At 34.2% G+C, this 14,853-nt stretch overlaps 1 protein-coding gene across 1 annotated transcript; it reads left to right on the top strand.

Moving 5' to 3' along the window:
* The first annotated feature begins 476 nt into the window (after positions 1-476).
* Positions 477-9,577, top strand: LOC120157950 (FBD-associated F-box protein At5g60610-like). The gene is made up of 3 exons (XM_039168909.1): positions 477-590; positions 7,975-8,115; positions 8,207-9,577. Exons 1-3 carry the CDS (start codon positions 477-479, stop codon positions 9,575-9,577), a joined length of 1,626 nt encoding a protein of 541 aa, XP_039024840.1.
* The last annotated feature ends 5,276 nt before the right edge of the window (positions 9,578-14,853 follow it).

Genomic DNA, 14,853 nt, shown 5'->3' with positions numbered 1-14,853 from the left:
ATGAGTATAACATCATAGACCAATTACATAGCTTGCTGACACGTATTTCAATGTTGACACTAATGCTAAATTCAGAGGCACACATGGAAGTAATGTTAAAGGTCCTATATCAGACCTTTGTGCCACAAGACATACCAGTCTGCAAGATGGATCGACTGGTTAACAATATTCAAGCTGATAATCTTATTTCATTTTCTGATGATGAGATTTTGTCTGGAGGACGAGGTCGAGCTAAGGCATTACACATCACCACTCATTGTAAGGGGCACGCCTTACCGAGTGTGTTAATTGATAATGGCTCATCCCTAAATATGACGCCCTTAGTTACATTGAAAAGGATGACAATAGACGCTTCCCACATGAAAACATGCCAGAGCATGGTCTGAGCATTTGACGGGACCAAGAGGGAGGTAATCGGCAAGATTGAGGTGCCTTTAACCATCTGACCTACTACATACAATGTTGAATTCTTGGTAATGGATATCATGCCTTCCTACAACTTCCTTTTGGGAAGACCTTGGATCCATCAAGCTGGAGCAGTACCGTCTACACTGCACGAGAAAGTCAAGTTTGTCATCGATGGGGCTCTGGTAATTGTTAATGTTGAAGAAGATATCGTGGCGAGTGTGACCACTAATGCCCCATACATATAAGAAAATGATGAAGTGGTAGAATGTTCGTTCCACTCCTTAGAATTTGTGAATGTCACGTTTGTGGCTGAATGAGGAAATATTTCTAAACCTCGGCTCTCTGAATGCACTAAAATGGAGATCAAACAGATCTTGGGAAGAGATGCCAAGGTGGGAAGAGGATTTGGGAGTCTGTTGTAATGAATGATCAACCCTATCATTCCTATAACAAAGCTAGACCAGTTCGGGCTTGGTTTTCAGCCCAGCCAACAACAGAAGATGAAGAAATCCAGAAAGGCCGAGACAAAAGGTCGACCAGATTAAACGGGAAAGATTTTCAATGAGAACCCATGGTTTTTCCACTTCTTTAAGAAACCTTTAAATCTGATGGTTATGAGTTTGGGTCGACTTCACTATATTTGGAGGTTTCTTTGAAAGATTGGAGTATTAACGCTATAACCACAGAGAATGCCGAAAATACGAATAAGTCAGGAATCTGCCCTTTACCACCTGGATCGGTGGTTAGCAACTGGATGAGTAAAGAATTACCTGTGGTTTTCAAATTTCTTTCAGAGTAATACTCAAACTATCCCTATTCACTTACACCCGGGTAATAGGTGATCTTTTGTAAGGGTGAATAATTTTTTTTTAAATTCAATAAAAGTTGCAGTTTCTTTCACGACAAATATTTTCCTTATTTCTTTTGAACTTAATTTTTTTCATTTAGTACATTTCTTTTGAATTCAATTTTCTTTAGTTTTATCCTCTTTGGAATTTAAGTTTCGACCATTCCATGTTGGATATTTTCCTCTCACATATAAATGTTTCATTTCTCCTTCAGGTCCCAAGATAATGATAATAGAGGTACTGATGATACTGACTTGGAAGTGGATTTTGAATAGTTTGATTGTCTCGGGGAAGTTGATGAATGTGACAATGAAGACGAGTGCAGTTTTTCTTCTGAATTGTTAAGGATGGTAGAAAGAGAAGACAAGCAAATATTGCCGCATGAAGAGAAAATTGAAGTCCTGAATCTAGGTACGGAAGAGGAAAGAAAGGAAATCAAAATTGGCACATATCTCTCAACTGAAGCAAGATAAAACTTAATATTCTTACTTCAAGAATACAAATATGTGTTTGCATGGTCGTATCAAGACATGCCGGGACTGGATATGGATATGGTAGTCCACAAACTGCCCATCAAACCATAATGCAAATCGGTGTAACAAAAGCTAATGAGAATGAGACCTGAAATGCTCCTTAAGATCAAGGAAGAGGTCAAGAAACAATTCGATGTCGGCTTCCTCCAAGTGGCCAAGTATCCGAAATGGGTGGCTAATATAATGTTGATTCCAAAGAAATACGGTAAAGTACGCATGTGTGTCGATTACCGAGATCTTAACAAGGTGAGTCCCAAAGATAACTTTCCTCTGCCGTACATAGACTCTTTGGTGGATAATACTGCCGGGAACACTTTCTTCTCATTCATGGACGGATTCTCAGGATATAACCAGATTAAGATGCATCCTGAGGACATGGAAAAGACCACATTTATCTCAATATGGGGAACTTTATATTACAAGGTAATGCCCTTCGGATTAAAGAATGTCAGGGCAACATATCAAAGAGCCACGGTGACCTTGTTTCATGACATGATGCATAAAGAAATCAAGGTTTATGCCGATGACATAATTTTCAAAGCACAAACCAAAGATGAACATGTCGAGAATCTGAGAAAACTCCTTCAAATATTAAGAAAGTTCCAGTTGAAACTAAACCCCAACAAATGTACCTTCAGGGTAACATCCGGAAAGCTATTAGGCTTCGTTGTTAGCAGGATATGTATCGAAGTCGATCCAGATAAAGTCAAAGCCATCCAAAATTTACCTCCTTCACAAACACAGAAAGAGGTTCAAGGTTTTTTGGGCAGGTTAAATAACATAGCGCATTATATATCTCAATTGACCGACAAGTGCGACCTAATTTTTCGTATTCTTCGAAAGAAAAGTTTGGAACATGGGATGAGGATTGCCAGACTGCATTTGAGAAGATAAAAGAATACTTATCTCGCACCCCTATCTTAATGTCTCACATCTAGGGCAAACCTTTTTTCTTGTATTTATCCATATTTGAGAATTCAATGGGGTGTGTTATGGGTCAGCATGATGAATCTGGGAGAAAAGAAAGGGTCATTTATTACCTAAGTAGAAAGTTCACTGATTGCGAGGTCAAATATCCTCCTATCGAAAGGGTTTGATGTGCTTTAGTCTGGGCTACACATAGACTTAGACAATACATGTTGTACCACACCACTTGGCTGATTTCCAAGTTAGACTCACTAAAGTATTGATGGGTGTACCTGCTCTCTCTGGAAGGTTAGCTCAATGGAAGATGTTGTTATCTGAATTTAACATCGAGTACGTAAGCCAAAAATCTATAAAGGGAAGTACCATATAGGATTTCTTGGCAAGCAGAACTGTTGAAAATTATGAGCCTTTGGACTTTGACATCCCAGACGAAGACTTGATGGCCATATCCTTAGAAGAAGCAAGTACTTCCACATGTTATTCTTGGAAAATGCATTTTGATGGTGCATAAATGCATATGACATGGCATTGGGGCAATAGTAATCTCCCCTGAAGGAAATCATTACCCATTCACTAGCAGACTAAATTTTGATTGCACTAACAACATGACAGAGTATGAGGCTTGTGTTTTGGGGAATCGAGCTGCTATTGGACAAAATATAAAGACCTTACGAGTATATAGAGATTCAAATTTAGTGATCTATCAGCTCTGTAGAGAATGAGAAACGAAGGATGTAAAGCTGGTGGAAAGCTAATATTAGATATACTCGAAGAATTTGACGAATTCTCTTTTCATTACGTACCAAGAGAAGAAAACCAAATGGCCTATGCTTTAGCTACCTTGGTAGTCACATTTAAGGTTAGCGATGAGTCTGATATTATGGCAATTGACATGAAGTCGTATGAGTACCCGACTCATTGTTACCAAACTGAGGAAGTAAAAGACATTAAGCCCTGGTATCATGACATTCTGTAATACATCAAAAACTGAAGTTATCCAGAAGAAGCCACCGAAACCGACAAAATAACTATTAGAAGGATGGTGGTTGAATATGTTCTTGATTGAGAAGTTTTGTACAAGAAAAGCCATGATCATATCTTGTTGATATGTGTAGATGCAAAAGTGGCAAAAATGATATTAGAAGAGGTACATAATAGAGTTTTCGGAATGCATGTGAATGGACATATGATGTCAAGGCAAATTATGAGATGCAAATATTTATGGTCCACATTGGAAAGAGACTGCATCAATTATGCTAGAAGATGTCCAAAAGTCAAATTTATAGGGATAAAATCAATGTTCCACCTCAACCTCTTCATGTGATGACCGCACCATGGTCATTCTCTATGTGGGGTATGGATGTTATCAGGAAATTTCATTTGAAGACTTTAAATGGCCATCATTTCATTATTGTGGCAATTGACTATTTCACGAAATGGGTAGAGGCTACATCATATGCCAGTGTTACTCATCCATTGTTTGTAAATTCCCGAAGAAAGAGATCATATGTCGGTATGGTTTACCTGAAAGAATCATTACCGATAATACCACGAACCTGAACAATAAGATGATGGACGCTGCGTGTGAACAATTTAACATAAAACATCATAATTCTACTGTTTATAGACCAAAGATGAATGGAGTGGTAGAAGCAGCAAACAAAAACATCAAGAAAATAGTGGAGAAAACAACTAAGATATACAAGGATTGACACGAGAAATTACCTTTTGCTATTTTTGCTTACCGAACCTAGGTACGAACTTCGACTGGGGCAACCCCGTTCTCATTAGCATATGGGATGGAAGCAATACTGCCTATTAAGGTAGAGATTCCATCAATCCGAGTCCTATCAGAAGTTAAACTAGATGATGCATATTGGATCCAAACTCGATATGATTAGTTGAACCTAATAGAGGAATCGACTCCCATAATAGATTATGTTAAATTCGGTGATACCTTTATATTGGACGAAAAGTGTGTCTTTTACTCTTTGCCCTATTCCCGTTACATGCTATAGGCAAAGAGGGGCAGCTGTAGACATATTTTTTTTGTCCGAGTTTGTGTATTCGTATATCCTATTATATATTTACATTGTATATTTATAGTATAACATACATATATATTATATAGTACCTTAATATATATATTACTATTATTATTTTAACAAATTAATATTTTTCCTTTGTTTTTGTTAGGTATAACCTAACCCGAAAGACGGTCGCGACAAACAGTTAAGTGGTCATATTGATAAAATTTTGAAAATGGTGGCCATATCGACATTAACCTCATAGTTAGGTGGGCATCCAAGTAGTTTACCCTAAAAGATATCATGGGTTTGTAGCTCATATGGTATGACTTATTTGAAACCAATTAAAGAGTTAAATGGTCATGTTGATAAAATTTTGAAAATGATGGTCACATCAACACTAACCTTACATTTAGGTAGACATTCAAGTAGTTTTCCCTAAAAGATATCATGGGTGCGTAGTTGATATAGTATATAGAGTGCTTGTTTTGCATGCGAGAGCCTCTGGTTTTTGATTCACCACACCTTCTCTTATTCTTTTTTTAATGAGTAAAATATATACATGGTCTCTTATGTTTTTGGTCTAATTGATTTTGGTTATCAGTTAAAAAAGAATAATTTTGGTTCATTGGTTTAAAAAAAGAGTGATTTTAGTCCCTTATGTTATCAGTCCGTTCGATTTTAATCTTTCAAACGTTAACCCTTTAACGAAAGTGTTATGTGATAATTTAAAAATTAAAAAAAATACACGCTTCTTCTTCTTCTTGAAAACGTGTCCCTATACTCCCTTACTGCCGGTAAACAAGTCATTCTCGTTGGAGTTCTCGGTGCTTCATCTTCCGGATGCAGGTAAATCACGTATAGAATTATATATTATAAAAAATTTTGCAAGCGGGTTCTAAACTCCCATTATTTTCCTTGTTTTCTCAATTCCATGCAACTTAAAGCATGTTCTAGGTTTTATTGAAAAGGTAGAGGAATATGTGATGTTGCAGTTAATGACTCATATGTGATGAAGACATGGACAAAGTTGTACAAAGATGGTTATCGAGTGGGAGCCTGATTCTCTTGATGAAGCTTTAAGATACAGCAGACACATTCTTAAGTGAATTCTAGAACGAAACTGAAAAGAGCTTAGTAAACGTGGAGATGTTGTTTACAGATATTGAGGCAAGCTCAAACTTATGAACCATTTTGTTCGTTTTATGACTAATTTTAAGCTCAAGTTCATCATTCTTTTCAAGTAGGAAACTACAACTAAATGGAGATGTGGGGTAATTACTAATTACTATCATCTAAACTACATTCCCTATTGTATTGTAAGTGCATGTGAGGGGGAAAATTATCGTTTAGAGCTGTCAGAACATTCTAAGTATCTGGAACCTTTAGGTTTATAGTAAACAAAAAACAAACTACAATGACAAGAGATAGAACAACCAAAGAAATGTATGAGATGACAAATAATGATGTTTAATTTTGTGGGTTAGTAATACTCGATCATGACACATGAAAAGTTGTCTCAACAGCTGCGAAGCAGTTGTTCTTTAGGCTTAGGAATTTAGATAAGTGTTAATTGCTTAGGCATGCAAATGCTTGAAAAAATACCTAGCAAGTGGCTGCATGCTTTCCCATGTTGGGAATTCGTATTTACATGGATAATCATAATATCCAACACTATGAATAATTCATAATATTCAACAATGTGCTTTCCCAATGGATAATGCATAATATTCAGCACCATGCTTTCCCATGGTGGGAATTCGTGTTTGCATGCTTTTTCAGTGATCGATTCGTTGGTGGGAGGAAAAAGAAGAAGACACATGAATTATCTTTTACTTTTTAGTTGTCAACTCAGGTTTCCGTTAACGAGTTAACGGGAGTTAATGATTAAGAGACTAAAATCAAACGGATCAATAATGTGAGAGATCAAACGCACTTAAGTTTTAAATCAATGACCAAAATCAGTCAGACAGAAAATAAAGGGAACTATTTGTATAATACGTAAGCATTTATTAAACTCCTCATTGAAACTCTTTTGACAACAAAGTATAAGTTGGTTTACTCTTATTGATCTTATAGTATATACAATCGTCAACTAAATTTATATCAAAACCGATGAGATAATCACTTATTGACATTTATAACACCATTAACGAGATGCTTACTTGAATTCAGAGATCGATTAACTCAACAAGCCTTCTATCACATTTCTTATCTACTTAGAGTGTTTATCCATTCAATTAATTTATCTTGATGGATTTGTTAACCACACTATTTTATGTGAGATCGATACCTCACACACGAGAGTGTATCCACTTTATTACTTGAAGCGATAATGGAAGCTTACACTTGTCGGTACACACATCAATACCTAACTGTACGTACCAAAAAAATTAGATATGTATAAATAATAAAGTTAAGTATATATTTAATCAAAAAGAAACTTTTTCAACAAACAAATTTTAAATAGTTGAATTTATTTATAAACATAATGAGAATAAGGCATTGGCTTATGGGAGGTTAACACTTATTTAAATTTTAATATGTATATATAAATATATATCATGTGTGAATTTTCATTGAAGATTTTATCTTAATTTTAAATTTATTATATGTGAGTGTGTTCAGATACATTTTAATTATTAGTTTAATTATTAATGTGTATTTGTATAATTCTCTTATTCATTCATTTTTAAGAAATAAATTATCTACATCTCGATTCGACTACCAACTAGTTGTTTTGGTCCAAATATCATTTCTTCGGCAATTGAGTTTTTAAATATTACAGAACCGAACCCTGTACTTTATCAAATATTAGAATTTCCCTCTAACGTCATTTCCCACATTCCATTTGTTGTTTCCAGTGAGATAATAACAGATTTGGTACCTATGATTTGTCAAGTTTTTTAATATAATTCCTCCGCTTCCAATTCCTTGTAAAAATATCACCTAAAGTTTCATTTAGTCCATCAATGTAGTACCTCCCTCACATGTTTTTTAATGGGATGATTGAGAGATTTGACCCTTTTACTTTATCAAGCCTTTTAATTTAGTCCATACGATATATAAACACACAAAAAAAATATATGGGGTGGGCCATGGTATAAGGTAGGCCCAGGATAATATGGAATCAAGAATCAAACTGCTTCTTCTCCAATCTCCCATAACTGTTCCCGCTCTCCCATCTGAATATCTGATCCCCATTACCATTCTCGTTTCTTTCTCGGGCAGCCGTTGAATCTCCGTTCAAGGACCGGTGGAACACCGCCCCCGGAACTGCCAACGCCGGTCACAAGGCTTCTTTCATGCAAAAACGCTGGCAAGATAATATTCCAAGAATACAGAGTTTTTGCCATTGATCTTAGTAAACGGGTGAGCAAGATAATATTCCAAGAATCTCTGAAATGGTCTCTTTAAATTGTTGTTCATAGGTTAACCAGAGTCTTTAAATTTTTGTTCATAGGTTAAGCAGAGTCTTCACTCACATATGGCTGATTTGGTTCAAAGACTATCCAAGAAAAGGAGCGTGGAAAAGGAAAAGGAAAAAGATATGGAAAAGGGTCAAAAACACATTGATCAACTTAGCAACCTACCAGACTCCATTATTTGCCACATCCTTTCCTTTCTCCCCACCAAATTGTCAGTTGCCACCAGTACCTTGTCAAAGCGATGGAAGCATTTATGGACTGCTGTTCCCGTCCTCTCCTTCAGTTCAGCTGAATTCATTGGTACATTGGGCAGCTTTGTGGATTCTATAGGTAAGTTTTTAACCAACTGTCAAGCTCAAAATGTGTACCAGTTTACCATAGACTTTAAACCTTTCTTGGAAGTGGATGAAGAGCATCTGGGTACATGGGTTGCTGCTGCAGTAGAAAGGAATGTTCAAGAGCTGAAACTCAGCCTCAATTTTTCACATGTACCAACGGTTAGACTGCCTGGTCGTTTATTTGCTTGCAGAACACTCGTATCTCTCAAGCTGATTGATAATATTTTCATCGATCTCCCTGAAAATGTTTGTTTACAAAATCTAAGGACTCTGCAACTGGAGCGATTACACTACGCAAATGAAGGGTCTTTCAACATCCTACTTTCTGGTTGTCCAGTTCTTGAGGACTTGGTTGTTGAGAGGATTTTGGATGATGGGATTCTTGATATGGTCATCAATGTTGCTTCATTGAAGAGACTGAATCTGAAGAATTATGAAGCTAATGATCACGGTTTACTGATCAGCGCTCCGCTCTTGGAAAGGATAGAGCTGTCGCAGAAGAATTTTAATGTTTTGAATTTTCAGATAGATTCTTCCAGCTTGGTGGAAGCAATCATAGATATCCATGTAACATGTGAGCCCATTGAAGCGTTCGCTAATCTTGAATTTCTTTCTTTATCAGAATATGCCTTATTTAGTATGGCGTTTCATGAGTTCCATAATCTGGTATGCCTGGAAACTACAACAAGCTGTGCAAATTGGGATGATCTGGAAGAGTTGCTTCACGGCTCAAACAATCTCAAGACTTTGGTATATCACATTGAAGTACCAATACTCCACAGGGGTCACAACTGTGATAAGTCATTTTCGAAGACTGTTCCGGTGTGTGTGTCTGCGAGTTTGAAGGCCCTTAAACTGACGGGATTCATCAATCAAAACTGTTACTGGACATTCATTCAATATATGCTGAAGAACGCCAAATTCTTGGAGGAAGTGAAGATCAGGACTTCCTCGATGTTGAAGAAACGACGCAGGCATATTAGAAACATGTTGAACTGCCCTAGGGCCTCAACAGAATGCCAGATTCGTTTTTTCTTGGACTCGACAGACGAAGAATATCGGTTCTGATTGAAGTTCTCTGCATTCTGGTTTTGTAAATGTAGTTGCTTGTGAATATTGCTTGTTTGAGTGTTGAACACTGAATGAACTGAACAGGTACATTTGATAATAGTAGTCCCTGACTCCCTGCTATAATCTACAAAGTTGCTTGTTTGCGAATATTATCTCTTTTTCCATAATCTGAACAGGTACAAAGTTGTTTTTTTGATGAGTCAACTCCTTCGCTAATTAATGCTGCAAATACCTTTTCTTTCTGTTTTTTAACTTGTTCCTTTTTCTTTTACATCCATGTAGTTTATGTTTTGTAATAATCAAAACTAACAACAAACGGGATATATAGAAAAATCCAAATGAAAAATATAACCAATGAAGGAACGAATATCACCTCTTGTGCTGCTATGTTTGGTATAATGTTTATTTCCATGATTTTAGACAACTTTAATTCAAGGAGCTTTCTATTATGATATCAGATAAGAGGATAAAGGAGATTGGGACAATAGTCATAATTAATTTTAAATATACGAGTAATTTTTATGTAAAATATATAAATTAAAATTTATATAATCATAATTATTTGAAATATAAATCTTTAATCTTAAACTCTAAGTCTTAACTAATAGACTGTGTATAAAATTTCCCTAAATATATTTATCAATATTTATTTATAAATCTTCCATGAAACTTTTTATTTATTGATTGATAAAGTGACATTTTATGATTTTCCGAAATATATAAGACTTACTATCAACAATACACTAAAATATGATCTCTAAAAATAAAATGAAAAAAAAAACCCAACAAATTAAGTAATGTTTGAAATTGTTGATATAACATAGGTGATTATGTCAGTTAATGACAATACATCTCTTTTAATTTTGGTGGAAAGTCGTAAACAATAATTTATCGATAATTAGGGATGGCAAAAAAACCCGAACCCGACGGGGAAAACCGAAAACCGAATTAAACGGGTCGGGTTCGGGGATGATAAACGGGGATGGGGACGGGGAAAACCCATTTATTTTAAACGGGGACGGGGACTGGGACGGGTTTGGTAATCCCCGCCCCGATTACCCGCCCCGATACCCGACCCGATAAATATTAAAAATAATATATATATATATATATATATATATATATATATAATATTAATAAATTTAATTTAAATAAAAAATATATATTTATATATTTAATTTAAATATATATATATACCCGGCCCGATTCCCGGCCCAATACCCAACCCAATACCCGGCCCAATACCCGTTTAAATAACCGTTTATGCTAAACGGGGATACCCGTTTCCCCGCGGTTTTCCCCGATTACCCGACGGGGATCTCCGTTTAAATCCCCGCGGTTTTTTAAACGGGGACGGGTACCGGTTTTTTAAACGGGGACGGGGACGGGGGGACCAATACCCGGCCCGAACCCGGCCCGTTGCCATCCCTATCGATAATCAATCAGCTTTTTACGATAGAGCAACAAGATAAGGTCACATATTTACACCGGTGTAAAGTGTTACAATTAACACATACTCACACCTTAAATAAACAAATGGTCCCCTAACTATAGGATACTACTTTGGTGAGTCATTGGCTATTAAAAGTTATAAAATGGTCCCTCGACTATAAGACGTTGTTTTGTTGAGTCATTCGACTATTAAAAGTAACAAAATGGTCATCCAACTATTCATTATGTTCCAAACTCGTCATTTTCTATTAAAAAATTAACGATAATCTGAGTTGGATGTTAAACTGCTGACTGAGATATGATAAAACTTTATCTCAAAATCTCAAACGACTATCATATCTCAGTCGGCAAGTTAATTTCCAACGGAGATGACCGTTAATGTTTCAACAAAAAAGGATGAGTTTAGAACATAATGAATAGTCAGGTGATCATTTTGTACTTTTAATATTTGAGGGACTCAACAAAGCAACTCCCTATAATCGGACTACCATTTTATAACTTTTAATAGTCGAGGGACTCAACAAAGAAACTCCCTATAGAACATAGGTGATTGTGTCAGTTGATGACAATACATCTCTTTTAATTTTGGTGGAAAGTCGTAGTTGATAATTTATCGATAGGATGATGCTGGCACGCTCGACGAGCGTTCATGAGTACGGTAAACGATGAGCACCATTAAATTAAATTATAAAAGCTTTAAATCGTAAAGTACTAAACGTATAATTATAAATTAGTTAAAATCTAAATGTAATTTACTTAAAATATAATATTTATAAAACATTATTTTTAGGGTAAATTATTCCATTGACCATCAAACTATCTATCCTTTTTACTTTAACCATTGATTTTTCAATTTTATCAATCGGGTGACCTAACTATTTAAATCTTGTCAATCAAGTCACTTGCCGTTAAATATTAACGGAGGAGATGATGTGTACATGTGGCAGTTAATAAAATTTGTATAATTATACATTTAGTCTTCATTACTTACACTTTCTATTAATTTGGTCCTAACTTTTATTTGATTAAATAAATTTAATCTTCAATTCGATGGTGACATGTGTCATTGTGTAATTGGATTTTTTAATATTTTTTTATTTAATAAATTTTCCATTCAATCAAGTAGTTCCATGTGTTGACCAATTGAATGAATGGAAAATAAATTAAATCAGTAACCATTATTGGTGGGATTTGAACTTGAGACACAAGTTGAAAAACTAAGTGTCTTAACCACTAAGCTAGACCACTAAATTTGTCTAGTATACAAAACATAAATTTATAATAAAGTGAATGGTAATAAATGACCTTATAAAGACTCAAACATGAAATAATTGAATAGTTTATAAAGTTAATGGTGATCATTTTGTACTTTTAATATTTGAGGGACTCAATAAAGCAACTCCCTATAGTTGGGCTACCATTTTATAACTTTTAATAGTCGATGGACTCAACAAAGAAACTCCATATAGAACATAGGTGATTGTGTCAGTTGATGACAATACAATCTCTTTTAATTTTTGTGGAAAGTCGTAGGCGATAATTTATCTATAATCAGACGGCTTTTCATGGTAGAGCAACAACATGTTAAGGTCACATACTTACACTGGTGTAAAGGGTTACAATTAACACATACTTACACCGGTGTAAAGTGTTACAGACATTGATTTAAATTTATTTTATGGTAAAGTACACAAATGGTCCCCTAATTATAGATACTACTTTGATGAGTCCTTGACTATTAAAAGTCATAAAATGGTCCATCGACTATAGGAAATTGCTTTGTTGAGTCATTCGGCTATTAAAAGTTGCAAAATGGTCACCCGACTATTCATTATGTCTAAACTCGTCATTTTCTGTTAAAAATTAACAACAGTCTAAGCTGTATGTTAACCTGCTGACCGAGATATGATAAAACTTCATCTCAAAATCTCAAACAACTATCATATCTTAGCAATTATCACATACTTACACTGGTGTATGTACATCTCTCAATATCTTAGCAATTAACATATACTTGCACCGGTGTAAGTATGTACATTTCACAATACCTTAGCAATTAACACATACTTACACTGGTGTAAGTATGTACATCTCTCAATATCGTAGCAATTAACACATATTTATACTGGTGTAAGTATGTACATCTCTCAATATCTTAGTACCTAGAAATAAACACATAATTTTATTGGTGTAAGTATGTTTCTATATTTTTAAAAAAAATAAAAATATATATTAAGTTATTTGTGTATAAATTTTATTGAATATATATATATATATATATTAGAGAATATAAAATTATATTTTCTATGAAATTCTGTGTAAATATTTTGAATTTAATATTAAAAAACTTAAAAAAGAAAATATATCTCAAGTACACCTTGGTAAAACATACATTTTTATTATCTTATATTCCTTCAAACAAACATTATAATCTTACATTGTTGCCAAACAAATCAAACAAAGTAATATAACATTCTCATTCATATGTTAAGTAATGTAACATTCCAATAATCTTATTTCTAATAGTAATCTTATATTTTGTGAACCAAATTATGATGACTACTCATAGGGATGAACTAGAGGGTCTGTTGCCAGGGTCAGTCCCCTGCAAATTTCAAATGTTCATATATTTTAAATATTTTCTATTGATAATTTATTTTCGTTCCCTAACATAAAATCTTGTGTTCGTCCCTAATTACTCTTAAGTTGACATGATATACAAATCTTGTTGTTTTGGTCGGTTGTTAATCAACTTTAATTCTATCAAATCAAGTAGGGTATGCTAGAAATTATGTCAAAAGATTACGATTTTTTTAGGAATACAATACGCCAGGTCCATTACATCTTATGTTGAGATGTTCTTCCGTGGAGACTTTCTTCTGAAAACACAATCCAGATGTGTTAACGTGCAGAGTGAAGGAGCTTTGTAAGGGGTATAATCATAGTAAAAAAATCAACAAAGAATATGTATGTATTAAGTGATGCACCGAGACACCGACAATAAACAAAATTTATTTTTAAAAAAAACGAATACGTACTTACACCGATGTAAAGTGTTGTATACATTGATATAAATTTATTTTAGGGTAAAGTATGCAAATGGTACCCTAACTATAGGAGACTATTTTTATGAGTCTCATGACTATTAAAAGTTATAAAATGATCCTTCGACTATAGGAAGTTGCTTTGTTGAGTCATTCGACAATTAAAATTTACAAAATAGTCACCCAACTATTCATTATGTTCCAAACTTGTACTTTTCTGTTAAAAAATTAACAACAATCTGAGTTGGATGTTAAACTGTTGACTGAGATATGATAAAACTTGATCTCAAAATCTCAAACGACCATCGTATCTTAGTCAGCATGTTAATTTCCAACTCAGACATCGTTAATGTTTCAACAAAAAATGATGAGTTTAGAACATAATGAATAACCGGGTGATCTTTTTGTAACTTTTAATATTTGAGGGACTCAACAAATCAACTCCTTATAGTCGAGTGACTATTTTATAACTTTTAATAGTCGTAAGACTCAACAAAGCAGTATCATATGGTCAGTGGACCATTTATGTAATTTACCCTTTATTTTATTTCTTTTGGTTTTCTATCGTGGTTCTAAATCTTTTAATATTTGTTATTATAAAATAATATGATGCATACAATAAAAAGTAAAAAAATATTAAATTTTTATTTTATTTTGAGTATTTATTATGTATGTGTTTGATTCAAGTTTTATTTTTATATGTATTTTGTTGAGTTTAGTTTTTAGTATTAATTTTCATAAATTTTTTCTATATTATAATTTTTATGTTTTATGTTA

Source organism: Hibiscus syriacus, unplaced genomic scaffold (genome assembly GCF_006381635.1).
Source record: "Hibiscus syriacus cultivar Baekdansim isolate YM2019G1 unplaced genomic scaffold, ASM638163v2 tig00111280_pilon, whole genome shotgun sequence".
Lineage (NCBI taxonomy): Eukaryota > Viridiplantae > Streptophyta > Magnoliopsida > Malvales > Malvaceae > Hibiscus > Hibiscus syriacus.
The sequence above is the reverse complement of the archived record's forward strand: the minus strand, read 5'-3'. Positions and strand labels throughout refer to the sequence as shown.